The sequence below is a fragment of the Caretta caretta genome, chromosome 4 (assembly GCF_965140235.1).
Source record: "Caretta caretta isolate rCarCar2 chromosome 4, rCarCar1.hap1, whole genome shotgun sequence".
Classification (NCBI taxonomy): Eukaryota; Metazoa; Chordata; order Testudines; family Cheloniidae; genus Caretta; species Caretta caretta.
Window position 1 is genome coordinate 128,932,612 of NC_134209.1, and position 15,480 is coordinate 128,948,091.

Sequence of the window (15,480 nt, forward strand, 5' to 3'; positions counted from 1 at the left end):
GACAGGTTTGACAATATGCTGGACATTTGTCTAGATTGGTGCCTCCTTTCACATCTGGAACATTCTTTCATATGCTCATTTTTTTAACTTTAATACTTTCACTCTGTTTTCCCTCCATAGACTTGTTTTTCACTTTTTCTTATTAAGTCTATATTCACATCTTTGTGGGTTTTTTTTTTTCTAAAATGTACAATAGTTGTCGACTAAGTTCAGCAGATTGGCAAATTCTCACTGCTTTTTCCAGATTTAGATCTGGCTCTTCTAACAGTCTTTCCTGCTCTCCTCCGCACTGATATCTTTTGTACCCATCACAATTTGATCTCTTATCATTGACTCAGACAGAGTCTGGAAATTACACTTCCGGACTTCTTGTCTTTAGGTTAGTGAAAAATGATTCAAAAGTCTCTTCCTCCATTTGCTTTCTTGAGTGAAACTGAAGTCAGCCAGATGTTTGCCTAATTTGTTCATAAAAACCTCCAATGATGGAGATTCTACAACTTTCCTAGGTAATTTGTTCCAGTGCTTAACTACCCTGACAGCTAGGAGGTTTATCCTAATGTCCAACCTAAAACTCCCTTACTGCAATTTAAACCCATTATTTCTTGTCCTGTCCTCAGTGGCTATGGAGAACATTTATCACCCTCGTCTTTACAACAGCCTTTTATGTACTTGAAGACTTATGTCCCCCTCAGCCTTCTCTTCTCCAGAGTAACCAAGCCCAATTTTTTCAATCTTCCCTCATAGGTCATGTTTTCTGGACCTTTAATAATTTTTGTTGCTCTCCTCCGGATTTTCTCCAATTTGCCCACATCTTTCCTGAAATGTGGTGCCCAGAACTGGACACAATGCTCCAGCTGAGGCCTTATCAATGCTGAGTAGAGTGGAAGAATTACTCTTCTTCAAATAGTGTCCCTATGGGTCCTCCGCTGTAGGTTTGTCTGTGCCCCTGTGCTGCTGATAGGAGAACTTTGGTAGCTGTCTGTCCCACCCATGCATTTGCTGCTCCCCACCAGCCATGAGGTTAGACAGCATGTACAGGCATTTCTTCTTCAGTTCCTTCTCTACCACCCTGGCTAGAGACGGAGCTAAGAGAAAGGATGAAGGGCCTTCCAGTGTCCTTGCAGAGGATTTCCAACTGGATCACCTGCATCCAGACCTGTTACAAGCTGGCAAAGGTCCCACCGCCGCCAATCATGAGGGTCCATTTGACCAGAGTCCAGGCGTCCTCGGCACATTCCCATGATTCCTTTCCTGGTGCACATTCCCATGATCCAGAACATCTGCAGAGCCACGACGTGGTCTTCGGTTGACACGTTCACAGTGCATCACACCATCACTCAGCAGGCCAGAGATGACTCTGGGTTCGGCAGAGCGGTGTTGCAATCTGCACGTCCATGAACTCCTACCTGCCTCCGTTGGTACTGCTTGGGAGTCACCTAACATGGAATAGACATGAGCAAGCACTCAAAGAAGAAAAGACAGTTACCTTTTCCATAACTGGTGTTCTTAGAGATGTTGCTCATGTCCATTCCGTAACCCGCCCTCCTTCCCCACTGTCAGAGTTTCCGGCAAGAAGGAACTGAGAATTGAGGGAGCTGGGGGCGCCCCTTATACCATGGCATGTGCACGCCACTCCTGAGGGTGCTAGAGCAGTCCCCTATGGATACCACTGAGGGAACAGCTGCCAGCTCCGGTGCATGTGGTGAACACACACATGGAATAGACATGAGCAACTCATCTCAAAGAACACCAGTTACAGAACAGGTAACTGTCTTTTTATTCCTCCCCTGTGTTTCCTATCTTTTAACCAGTCACCAGTCCATAAAAGGATCTTCCCTCTTATCCCATGACAGCTTACTTTGCTTAATTCTTTCTTAAACAAACTGTTCTTTGTTTATACTCGCTGTCCACCGTTGCTATTGTCAGCGGAGCTGCACTGGTTCGGTATGATGCCATTGGAATATGTAGTAGATAAAGTAATGGGAATGGTTAGTGTCAGTCATATGCATGTTCATCTCATCCTCAGATTCAGACAGAATCCTTTAGAAAAAACAGATTCATAAGGTTAATGAAATGGATGAAGTGTGCTAGGAGAGGGACAAAGCAGCTGAGGGAAATTCATCTTTATCAAGTGCTTCCAAAGGAGTGACAGTCAAGAAACTGACTTGAAAATGGGACACTTATATGCGGGGAAACTCAGGGCTGTGTTCATACTCTAGGAAGAAAACAAGGACTGATAATGTTCATTATTAAGGGGCAAGCGGTTCGGCTTAATTTAAAAAACAATGTTCAGCAATTCAGACAGATTGGGCTGGGTTTTGAAAGAGAAGAATGTCATTGTAATTCAAGAGATGTGTTAGAATAAAGTTGTTTGCTTTCAGATGTTATGAAGTAACTACAGCAGAGGGAACAGGAAGTTAAACTTCACATCTGACACGTTCTTTCTCACTCCTTGTCTTACTGACTTTCAATTGAGAGGCACTGATGAGAGCTTTAATAATCCTGAGTGATGACCACAATTATCCTGAAATTTATCCTTTTGACAGAGTGCTTTGGCTACTTAGGTAAGTTCTTTGAAGTTTTGAGGGGGTTGGGATTTGGTGCAGTTGGTATATCTGTAATTCTCTAGGGTTAATCAAAAAAATCAGTTTGGTTTTAAAAACCTAAAAGCTAATGCCCCAAATATGTATAGATCAATTAAAACATATGTAGCTGCTGTGCAAGCCCTTCACATAGATTGCCATGTGTGCATGTTTGGGAGAACATTACTCAGGTTTTTGTACTGCAGAAGGCAAAATTATTGTTTATGCTGAATCCAAGCCACTATTGGCAAAATACCATGCGATTAGAAGAAGTTGCTCAAAGAGCATTAGCCCAAAAATGTTTGTCTTAGAAGAAATCCAAAGATTAAAAAATTACATTGTACTAATTCCAAAATGATGTCACCAAGTTAATAATTATCAATTTCCTTTATTTAAAATTAGACCTTTATAGTAAGTTCTTCATCAAGATTAACTCAGTGTAAAATTTAAAATATTGTGAAGACTTTCTTCGCAAACAAATAGCTAGTGAAATACAATACAGTTGGGTTTTTGTATCACAGCTTTCATACAAACTGTATTGCAAAAAGCTGAACAGCGTTAAATATTATAGTAATAGCACTAAATAGTAAAGCAGAAGAAAAGAGAAATTAAGATATTTAGATAAGAGAAAAAAAGATGTTTTCTGATGTGTTTTTAACAAAGAGGGAGGAAACCAATAAGGCGGGGATGCAGGAAACGTGTCTAATACAATAAAAATAATATTAAAAAAAACCCTAAAATGAATTAGTTCAAAAACCTAGAAATTAATATGATATATACCATGCCACTTTAGCAACCCAATAATCTTACTATTTAAATATTCTTCCCTTCCTTTCCCCCTCCCCCTTTTTTCTGATGTTTATTCAGCAATATGTTCTATCTTGGTCATTCTGCATTTCAGTTCTAATATCTTTCAGGTGGATACTGCATTTTTACCCAGCATTTAAAGTGCCATTCAAACCAATGATATGATGCACAAGTTTTAAATAATAATAAAGGCAAGAGCTGCTTTTTCTGAAAAAGAATATATTGTAAAGTAGGAAGGGAGGAAAAAATCAATGTTTTCTTGTGGGTGTGCTCTTAAATCTTAATAAAATTTCAAGTGAACTTTGCGACTCTTGGGGCTGATACTGCTGTTACTGTATTAAAAATGGAAATGTTGCCATTGATTTTGGTAGGATTGGAATTGGACCCTTCACGGTAGGACTATAAATGATCAAGGTGGATTAAATAAATAGCTCGTGTGAGCCACATTGTGAAAAAAAAGGAGGAGAAAGATTTCTTATAACTTCTCTATGTGGGAAGAAAGCTTCATCAGTTCAAAAGAAGAAGAAAAACCAGGCTAACGCTTTCAAAAGGGATTGCACAGCTCTTATAAAACTTGACCAATGTCTTTAAGATTATGAGAAATATAGAGCCAAATCCTGGTGTCCTCACTTGGGATTTGGCTGTACAGGGTTTATAGGGCCTAAGAATTCAGTGAAAATTGAGCATGAAACTCGGGAAATGGTCCATTACTGCGCCATTAGCAGCAATGGAGGTAAACTTCAAAGGACCAAAAACAGCGAGGAGGACTTGTGGCACCTTAGAGACTAACAAATTTATTTGGGCATAAGCTTTCGTGGGCTAAAACCCACTTCATCAGATGCTTGGAGTGGAAAATACAATAGGCAGGTATATATACACAGTACATGAAAAGATGGGAGTTGCCTTACCAAGTCGTGGGGTCAGTGCTAACGAGACATTTCAATTAAAGTGGAAGTGGGCTATTCTCAACAGTAGAATACCAAGGGAGGAAAAATCACTTTTGTAGTAGTAATGATGCCAATGTAATCAGGGTGGCCCATTTCAAACAGTTGACAAGAAGGTGTGAGTAACAGTAGGGTGAAATTAGTATGGTGAAAAAAAACTAATGTCCCCCTACTGTTACTCACACCTTCTTGTCAGCTGTTTGAAATGGGCCACCCTGATTACGTTGGCCTCATTACTACTACCTGCCTATTGTATTTTCCACTCCAAGCATCTGATGAAGTGGGTTTTAGCCCACGAAAGCTTATGCCCACATAAATTTGTTTGTCTCTAAGGTGCCACAAGTACTCCTCATTGTTTTTGCTGATACAGACTAACACGGCTACCACTCTGAAACCTGTCACCATTCAAAGGGACAGTTAGTTTCAATATGATCAAAGTGTTATCCTTCTTGGGGTGCCCAGGACCGTGAGCCACTTTGTTACCTCCCTGCCTCAGCTGGTGCTGCTGCTGCTTTACTGGGTGTCAGCACCCTGACGCCATCAGTCTGTTAATCTCCTAACCAATTTCCTCTGGGCTCGGCCAGCCCTTACTTTGCCTGGCAGGTTAACAATAGATGAACCCTAGCCCCTGTGAAAACACCTCCTGTCCTATCCAGACCCTGTCACTGGCACACTCAGAATGAGACATCTTTGGTTCAACAGAGGTCAGCTCCAATATAACATCACAGCACCGACATATAGTTATGGTGAAAACAATCATACCTTTATTATCAAAAGCTGAAATTTAAGAGATAGTGACTAAGGATAACAAATGGAAACCAAATGGTTACATATAAAACAAAAAGTATAACACCCTTCTTAGAGTCTAAACTTAACTTCTACAGGCTAAAATCCTTGTCTAAAGTATTTCTCACCTAGAGCAATCTCCCAGAGTCATCAACCACAGGGCTCGGATCCACCTTGCATGAATACTAAAAGCACTGTCCTTTTGCCTTCTTACATCCCTAAAGTTCTTCGGTTGGTCCCCAGAGTCAGGCTGACCGCCCGTGGTTTATTCCCTGGGGTGCTGACACCACATTGTCTTCACAGCCTCATCTTGTTGTCCTATACAAATGGTCTTTTACTATGTTGGCTTACAATGCTTATTTTACATGTGAACCAAGGCAAACAGGTGAGGATATATCTCCTTGTCTGACACAACCTGTTTGTGAACCCTGCCTGGGATACAGACTCAGAAACATATTTTCATTACCTATTCACGAGTCCTTAAATATCATCCATACCTACATCTTGCAAAAATAAGGTTTTTTTAGATACCTCACTTGACCCTTTTTGGCTTTGGTTACCATGACAGCAGCGTGTTGGGTGTTGTGAGTTTGTCAGGCCTGTCAAGGGTTGCTGTTACAAAACAGTGAACTCTTTGCCAGTTGGCATTGAGGTGTTCTAAGGCCACACTAAGGTATTTGTAATTATTTAGGGGAAAACAGGAGTAACTAACTTTTAAAAAGTGAGGGTGTTGTCATAAAATAGGCTCCATAATGCCATAAATTATTATTGTGCTGTTTTATTATGCCTGCGCTAAACTTAAAGTTATTTGTTTTTTGTCAATAGCAAATGGTACCAATGAATTAACAGTCAGCCAGACACCATCAGAAATTAAGGTATCCATTGGAATGTCAGCTGAAATTACCTGTTCCTGGAAAAACGATGAGATGGTCGAGCGGTTTAGAGTAGTCTGGAAAATACAACATCTCACCTTTAAAGAGGGCACCAGCAGAGAGCTATCAACAACACTTTACTACACAGCCAATGCCACACACAAGGATAAGACAGTGTTAAAGATCGAAGTTGTGAAAAGAAATAACACTGGAACTTACTTCTGTGAGATAATTACCGAAATACCTTTCATGAAAAAAGGACTGGGAAATGGAACAACTCTGATTATTGAAGAGCAAGGTAAACAAGCAATTGACATGAATTGTTCTATAGAGATGCCACTTCATTTGTCTCCCTGAAGATTTTTTAGTCAGAAATGTGTTACTTACTTTTTTTCTCCCTTAAGGGTTATAAAGCCAATGATCTGACAAAAAAAAACAGGGCATTAGGAGCACCCATGTCCTTATTCTGACTCTGACACTAACTCCTTCTGTTGCCTTGGGCAATTCACTTAACCTCTCTGCTTTAGTTTCCTCAGCTGTCAAATGCTCATTTACTGACATCACATGATTGCTGAGAGGATTCATGAAATTATTATTTATAGCACCCTCAGGTCTTCTGGGTGCTTCACAGAAGCCCTAGAACGACACTGTGAAGCCTGGAAGAGCTTACAGTCTATAATTTAGATGTGAGGCAGTGAATGAGGATGAGAAACGCTAGGGAGAGGGATGGAGTGAGGAAAGGCAATGGTTGCATCACTGAGTCACACCGTTACTCAGTTTAGTCATGAGCTCACCCCAGTGGTAGAGTTTTTATCATTTATTATGTTTTATTAATTTATAAAAACAAGCAAGATTAGGAGATAAAATATTAGGCATTTTTGATTCACTTATGGCAAGCATTGCAATGGGCATCAAATGATTTAAACAGGATAAAAATGCTACAGACCTGCAATATTTTATTATTTTATTGTATAATTGCAAAACATTAATCATTTTTATTTTAGGGCCCAAACCTGCAAACACTTAAGCATGTGTGTAACTTTGTTTACATGAGTTGTCCTATTGAAGGGATTATTCAAATGAGCAAAATCACACACATGTTTAAGTGTTTGTGGGATCTAATATTTACTAGGATTGAACCTAGCCATTGAGGCAGTAGAACACACGTATATCTAAAAACCTAACATGGTCTTATATATTGTGCTTTTAAGTAATAAGTAACTTGATTTGAAATGTTTGATTGCAGAAGCTGGATCAATGGATAACTATCATTTTATGGCAATTCTGGCCATCTTTCCTTTCCTAATATCAGGGGGCTGTTTCTATCTCCGTTACAAAAAGCAGCAGAACTCAAAAAACACTGGTAAGTGGCCCTGCATTTTTCCATATAGTCCCTACCAGCAAATGCTGGTCTCAGAGTATGTGTGCACCTAAAAAAGCAGCACTAGGAGGGGAATTGCATGGTACAACTATTGTGCCTCCAATCCTGGCTCTTCATGGGTACTACAAGCAATGAGCGGTAGGTGGGGCATTCCAGGCATTTATTATGAGGCATGCTCCATGTGTGTTTGCATGGACCCTTCTTATGCACCTGCAATCACTATGCACCCTCCCTTGCTTGGATTACTCACAGTCCTGGAAAGAGTAAATGTGTCTCTACAATGTGCTGCCACACATGGACCCTGCAAAGGTGAGCTGTATGGTGTATAAAAGGGACTGCAGAAGTTTGGTGTCTGGGCACCCTTCACTAGGACACAGTAGGTCTACACTCCCCTTTGGATGCCATGGAGACCAATGAAAGATCAGTCCCCATCAATCTACCCTCACAAAGCATTGATGTGTGACTCCTGAAATGTGTAATAAACAAAATAATGGCTCTGCTTTGTATTTATGTCACATAAATGTGTTCCATCCACCTTCAGTGCCAGAGAGAAGGACCCATGAGGAACAGACACTTCAGGTTACCAAACTGGAGAAAGGAAATGAGAGAAATGAAGCAGATGAGATAAATTCTTCTTCATCAAACTCATCAGAATGGGTAAGCGATTTACAGCATGGGTCGGCCTACAAGTGGGCTCTGAAGTGAGGTTCTCACTGAGGTTCAATTGAGCAGATAGAATTTAACAGGAGAACAGGAAGTTGCTGTTATTTAGTACAGTACAGTATCCTACTGCACAATGTAAAGCTGTGAAATAAAATGAAATGCATTGTCAATAAGAGCAAAGCAAACTTGCTTAATTTTATTTAAAACTCTGCATGTTGGGAAGGCCGTATCATACTCTTCCCCCTGAAATGCTATAGCATGCCTCAGCATTGTCCCCTATTGCTACTGCAGCCATGGTTAGCAGCTTCAGTGTACTTTACATTGTGGGGAAAGCACAGAACACAAGTATGTATATATTAAGTAAGCAAGAGGAGTAAGGAGGCTATACCATATTGTACTCAAGAGGTTCAGCGTCTCACTGGTGCTGGAGCAACACCGCAATGTAGCTAGGGACTGGGAAAGTTGGCTTTACACTGTCTCTCTGCTCCTCCCTTTGGTCCTGGTTCAGCTCAAGGTACCATTCCAGCATCTGGAGATCACTGGAATGCAGTAGCGCTCAGCCATGCCCCTTTTCCCTGGCTGCGCCTAGGACATCCCTACATTGGGGGTGGCATAGAACCAGTTACACCTGCCTCCAGATTCCCCTGTTCTGGGGAGACCCCATGAAGCCGGTTAAGGCATCTTTATGGGTCTTTGTACTGCCATCAGCAGTAAAGGTGTCCATGGCATCATAAAAATTCATAGCTGTGTCTGATTTCCATTTGTTTGGAAGTTATTCACCTAACCCTAAGCACACTAGCTGTAGCAGGATAACAGGTGGGGGTGTGGGGTGGTTAGCCCTTAAATATAGCCCCTGACATCATCAAACCACTGTTTTAACCTTAAATAATAATATTCTCACAATATCTAGGTTAACAGATCGGGATATTGAGAGACAGAGGACCAAATTCAACCCTAGCAGACACAGTTCCCATTGAAATCAGTGGGAGTTTCACAGGCTTACACTAAATGAAGCCCAGAGTGGTTAGGTAAAGTGCCAAAGGCCACAGAGGTGGTTATAGACAGAGCTGCTGCTATTAAAACACAGAAGTTCTTGGCTTCTCACCTCATACTCAGTCTCACATTAGTGTTGTTGTTACCACTCCTGAAAATCCACTGGTAATTGCCATGGAGGGCACAAATGGTCAGGACAAGAGTAATTTTTTGGAAAAATATATAATTGAGAGCTTCTTCACCAGAATGCATTGATTCACCCTGGGTCCCTTCCTGACCTCTCAAGGTCCCTTCCAGTTCTGTGATTCGATGATTAAAGAGTTTATTTTGTAATTCTACAGGAAATATCAAAATAATTTTTGCACTGTTGTTGTAGCCATCTTGATCCCAGTATATTTGTGAGACAAGGTGGCTGAATTTTCACTGAACCAACTTCTGTTGGCCCAGTAAAAGATATTACCTCAGTCAAAATATTTTTTTAAAAATCTATTAATTTCATTTAAAATATAAAAGTAGACCTCTTATTATGGTGGATAGCTCTGTTACTTGTTAATATTTGATGAGGACATGAGAAAAATTGTGTTGAGAATGAGAAGGCAAGCATCAAAGCTGGGGTGCAAAGCAATCAGTTCACTGATAGCCATTAGCTGCAATGGACTTGCATGGACAACGAGAGTCATCCAGAAGATGTGTGAATATAATTATGAAAGATCTATTGTTGTTGTTGTTATTTTATAACTAAATGGCTGTTAGCCACAGTCACCTCTTGTCATGTACCTTTTACATTCTAATACAGATATGATCATTTTAATATGAATTGTGATCTTTCATTTCCAAGACTACCTTGTTATTAGTTGGATCAGATGACAAGTGTCACAAAAGTTTGCAGCAATTGTTTAGAAAGTTTTTTGCTTGCTTTAAATGAGCTTTTGCTATTTTTTGCCTGGGTTGCATTAGGTACCTTTTCTGGAGACAGCGAGTGTCATGCTGCTGCAACCTACGTTTATTCATATCTGAATCCACATCTTATATCCTGTGCAAATCTATCTGCCAACTCTAATTTACGTTCTCACAAAGTGGATGCCACGTAGCTATGAGCACCACAGTTTCTACTTGTTTAGGTATCAAGGCAGTTGTCGTTGTTTTCTACCTCTTGGGGAGAAAGGGTGATCATGTGGCTGAAGAACAGGGCTGGGAATCCAGGCTTGGGTCATATTATTGACTCTGTCACAGATTTCCTACTGCAAGCCACTTCATCTATCTGGGCCTCAGTTTCCCTTCTGTAAAAACGGGGATGATAATACTTTCCTCAAAACAGTTATTGTGAGGACAAATTAAAAAACATCCAATTCTTGATGTCCATTATCACACTATTGTGTACTGCACAAGGCTAAGGATTTTGGGAGAGTTAACGAGATGATTCTGTGGTAAACACCCCAGGCATAACAGAATCTTGTGCTGTGTGCATGCACAGGTATGTGGGTTTTCAGGGAGATGTTTAGGTCTCCCCAGGATTTTGCTGCAGATCTCATCTAAAGACCACAAAGATTTTACCCACAAATACTCATGAAATGAAAATTGGGTCATTTTGTATGACTCCGAATAGCACCTAGGTAGCACAGCAATTGGACGCTAGATAGATTACATCGAAAATAGCAGCTAAAGGAAATAGCACTATGGTTTTGTACATAAACCCATGTATAGTGGGGACATTACGGGGCTTGAAAGGTCATGGTGGTAGAAAACCCAGCCCAGTTCTGGTGCCATTTAAATAGGAATGGACCTGAACTAAAGTCAGGATCAACCACTGCAAATTTTGTGGGATTTAGATCCAAATGAGAACTTTGCATCTGGCCCCTTCCTATAATGGGATAAATGAAACCCCTGGTTCCAAAGATGGGGAAAACTTTGCATTTGAATCCAAGTATTGTGGCTTGGGCTTATTTCTAAATGTAGAACTCTGACTTTTGAGATGCGTCAAATCAGGTTCCTTGGGTACTATTCTAGGTGATGTGTTAGATAATTATTCAGCTTAAAACACACTTGAATAGTATAAGTCAATTTGATGGGAGTTTTCTTTGGTTTTCAAGGCTATTTCCACACTTTATGAGTCCCTTGATTATTTTGCAATGAAGCAAGATGAAGATAAAGAGCAGGAGAACAAACACTCTGTCGCTTTTGCATCAAATGCGCAGAAGATTAGTAAATCTCATGACTAACTGCAGCAGCTGGGAAATCTAGAAGATGTGAGGAAAACAGCAAGGACCCTCCATCCACTTTGACATTCCAGATTTGAAAGTTCATGTAATTAATGAGACAGAGAGATAAAACTGGCAAGCCACTGAGTACAATAGCGTAATTTGCTTCTTGATCTCCCAGTGTGCAACTGAAATGCAGTGAAGTCTGTTTGCTGTCCATGGAACACCATTGTGAAAGTGAAGCGAGTATGGTACGAGAAGTAAGGTTGGTTCAAAATAATGGAGAAAAGTATTTTTGTTATTGACTTTCATGCAAAATTCCCGGAGTCTTTTGTTGTTGCTGTTTTAAAAGTTTGATATCTCACTATTTACCTGGGGGTTTATTGTCATGCAGTGGCTTCTCTTCCCCCCAGTTCCCACTTTCCAGTGTGCAGGAGTAAACATAACAATGCGCAATCATACTGTGAGCATTTGCCAAATTGAATACCATCAAACCATTAAAAGTGTTGCTTCAGGCAATGGACACTACATGATGGTTTAGAGGAAGATGGAGAAAAAACCCACACTGATAATCACCCAGACAGTTGAGCAATACTGTGCATAGGATGAAATCCTTCCTGACCACTGAGGGGATCACCAGATGCACTGAAGCATGAGATTTCATTACCCTATCTTAGCATGAGTTAGTATGCAGGACAGTATGCTGTCCTGCATACTAACTACATCCTATATAGAATATGACAGTTAATGCATTAAAGAAGATAGCTAGAGCCTTTCTGAGTAAAGGTTTCAGAGTAGCAGCCGTGTTAGTCTGTATCCACAAAAAGAACGAGGAATACTTTTGGCACCTTAGAGACTAACAAATTTATCTGAGCATAAGCTTTCGTGGGCTACAGCCCACTTCATCAGATGCATAGAATGGAACATATAGTAGGAAGATATATATAAATACGGAGAACATGAAAAGGTGGAAGTTGCCATACCAACTCTAAGAGGCTAATTAATTAAGATGAGCTATTAGCAGGAGAAAAAAACTTTTGTAGTGATAATCAAGATGGCCCATTTCAGACAGTTGACAAGAAGGTGTGAGTAACAGTAGGGGGATAACATAACAGCAAACAAATGCAGCGGCTAGTATTTTAGGCTTATTGAAAAAAAGAGAGAGTAGCTGAAACATCAGTGTGTTTGTGTAGCAGTCTTTTTTGTCTGCTGTTAAGATTCATTCTGTGGACAGGTGGACAGTGGATTATTTTCCCAACAGTGGGCACAGGTAAGTAGACTTCATCATTATGTAAGAGAGAGCTGATTCAGACGGTTCTGGAGGGTGCCAGCAAACACAGACTGGCTTTTCCAAACTGCCCAGAAACAACTCTGACACTTTAAATGTTATTCAGTATCTTTTCAATGAAAATGGAATGGTTTCCAAGTATTTTCTGTGTGTTTCTGTATGTGTAGAGTGAGAGACAGAGTGTCAATTGGCAACAGAGCATCTCTCTGTCTATCAGTAAATCTAAATCTATCTGTATTTAACTCATATGTAAATAAAATCTGATTTTCTTAGTTATTTCTCTTATCTTTTTGTTAAATTTAAATAATTTAAACCACAAGCCTCAGTGTCTCTCATCATGATATTAATTATTACAGGCTTGTTCCCTCCCCTGCAGGATAAAGCCCTCATAAAAGTGCCATGAAGCATCTTTGTGACTGGTGATGCTTCAGAGTGGGACAGATTTCTGTGGGCTTGTCCTATGAGTGGAAAGGCCACTGTTTTTGTTTTCTTTGCTCATTATTTTATATTTATTTTTTGTTCTCCAGTGTTCTTTCAGTGTTTGAAGTAACTATTACTTTGCTGTGGAAAACTGATTATTGGAAGCTCTATATTTACAATGTCATGCTGCAGAATCCACTGGAAATTGTACATAGGTTGCAGGAGGAGAGAAGGGAGCAAGGAGGAACATTTTAACACATCTGTGTATTGCTGATGATACACACACTGGCTACATAAATCACACAGATTTGGGGAGCTAGAAATAGAAATCTGACATTTCATGAGCTCCAAAAACTAACAAAATTAATTTGTTAGTCTCTGTAAGTGCTACAAGTACTCCTTTTCAGTTCGCTACCAGTTGAGCTAAAATATATTTCCCTTAGCTGCTAGTAACGGTAGGTCTCTTATTCTTTCCATGATCAATCTCTCTCTCACTCACAGAGGGAGAGAGAGAGAGCGCAAGAGCACCAATACCTTACAAAGGGGAAGGGGTAAAATGAAATTACATTGCTCACAGATCTGCAGTTCCAGGGCTGAAATGTCCTGACCAGTATTTGAGAAGTATCATCGTTGAAAATGCCTGTTGGCCTAGTCAGGGTGAGTGTGTCAGTAGTCTGGAAGTCATAAGGTCTCAGGAAAGTTTTATATCAGGCTCAGTCCATGGATGGACAGGAATTTAGGAGACTTATACAATTGGTAAAGCTGAAGGTAACTTTAATAGCAAGTCTTAGCGCTTGATCCAAGAAGCTCCCAATAATGCAACAGAGGTAGGTAATAAGTGGTTAGCAACAAATCTGTTTTTCCCATCTGCTAATGGTTAGGCCTGCATTTAAAATACTTCAAGGAGATGCACTGTAGCCAGGAAAGCCAAAGAGGAGATGTGGCTACATACTTAAGAACGAAGGCGCATGCTCTGAGCCGCAGGTCAGAAGCATGTCTGTGAATCATGTTTTTGCTGGACATTATTAGTAAGTACTGTATTAAATTACATGATGGCCTCCCCAGTAAGGATTTCTGGATCTGCCCTTGCTAATAGCTGCCTGTATTACAGTATATGACCAGCATTTCTGTGTTCTGGCTCTTAAAGGTTACACCCAGTTGTCCTGACCTATTTTTATCCATGAGCTGACTGGCTAGAAGCCAGCTGATTTATTTTCAGAGCTCACACCCTTTGCCTGTGCCCTACTCAGTCAGGAAGTATTTCACACATGTGCTGCATTTCTCTCGTGGGTTCTTATATGAGACAAGACTTTGCAATCCCTGTCGAGGACTTCTCACGACAATCACACATCTGCTTATTTTGCTTGTTGATTTATTTTTCCCACTGCTGCCATGTTCGCTATGGACTTGTTTTAAAACAGACAGAACGCTATACTAAATCTCATGTCATATTCTGGCACCCAGAATGATATTAACACTGGCTGGTCAGACAGTTCCCTGGACCATTTGGTGATCATTCAAACCCATATGCCTAATAGTAAAACATTTCAAACTTCAAGAGAACCTATGAAGATTTGATTTCAGCCACCATTTTGGCCTCTTTCCTCCTGAGCAGGGTGTATCCAGAGCCACATTTCAAAAGGTTTGATTTTAGATTCAAAGCGCCTCTCTGCACATAGGTGCAAACCTTATTAAACAATAAGGCAGCTATGATGTCATGGGACCCATAGGATGCTGTTGCTGAGGGTTGGTGCACTGGCCACAGCAATTAAGTACTGCAGATTTCAATACTCCTTGGCTCACATTTAAATTTGTTTTCCTAATTTTTAAAAATCTTTTACCCTCCATGGGGAGGCGGGTTCTCCCTCCCCTCACCCAAAGCTACATGAGCACTGGGGGGCCTTTCTCCAAAGGCATTTGTGGAAGGAAGGTGTGAAACAGATTTTCCTTCTTCTGTGGTGTTTGGGTGCATTGGCAGGGGTGACTGGTACTATAGACCACTGTTTCTCAACCTTTTTGATACCAGGGACAGGCTTCCTGCCTTACTAACCTGTGTCGGGGAGATCTCAGGGATCAGCAACGGCACTGGTCCGTGGACCGGTCATTGAGAAACAAAGAAGCTGATATGACTCTATGTACCCATCTGTGCCCTTGGCTGATAACAGCAAGAGGCGGGGGGGGGGCAGTCTTTAAAGATTTAAGAAATTCATTAAGCCTCGTAGCAATCGCCTGTGAAAAGTGAACTGCAAAGTAAAGAGCTTCAGATCTATTTTACTTCACCAGTATGTGCTGAATGTCCCCACTAACCAGGATGAGAAATAAATTAACAAGTAAATTAAGTGTTAAAAACCTTAAAAATCCACCATAAACCAATTTAAGGGATATTGGCTGACTCCACTGTATTCTGGCTTGTCAGGGTTCCTTCCCCACTCTGAACTCTAGGGTACAGATGTGGGGACCTGCATGAAAACCTCCTTAGCTTACTTTTACCAGCTTAGGTTAAAACTTCCCCAAGGTCACAAACTATTTTACCCTTTGCCCTTGGA

General features: G+C 40.6%; 1 protein-coding gene across 1 annotated transcript; it reads left to right on the plus strand.

Annotated features, from left to right (window-relative positions):
* Positions 1-1,889: 1,889 nt before the first annotated feature.
* Positions 1,890-12,717, plus strand: LOC125635511 (uncharacterized). Its single transcript, XM_048847268.2, has 5 exons — positions 1,890-2,564; positions 5,945-6,289; positions 7,238-7,354; positions 7,914-8,029; positions 11,119-12,717. Exons 1-5 carry the CDS (start codon positions 2,510-2,512, stop codon positions 11,245-11,247), a joined length of 762 nt encoding a protein of 253 aa, XP_048703225.1. The 5' UTR covers positions 1,890-2,509; the 3' UTR covers positions 11,248-12,717.
* The last annotated feature ends 2,763 nt before the right edge of the window (positions 12,718-15,480 follow it).

Bases quoted from the DNA above. Each gene is read 5' to 3' on its own strand.
- LOC125635511 (XM_048847268.2), top strand. From the start codon at position 2,510: ATGACCACAATTATCCTGAAATTTATCCTTTTGACAGAGTGCTTTGGC. The intron at 2,565-5,944 runs GTAAGTTCTTTG...TTTTGTCAATAG, and splicing joins AGAGTGCTTTGGCTACTTAG to CAAATGGTACCAATGAATTA. The intron at 7,355-7,913 runs GTAAGTGGCCCT...ATCCACCTTCAG, and splicing joins GCAGAACTCAAAAAACACTG to TGCCAGAGAGAAGGACCCAT.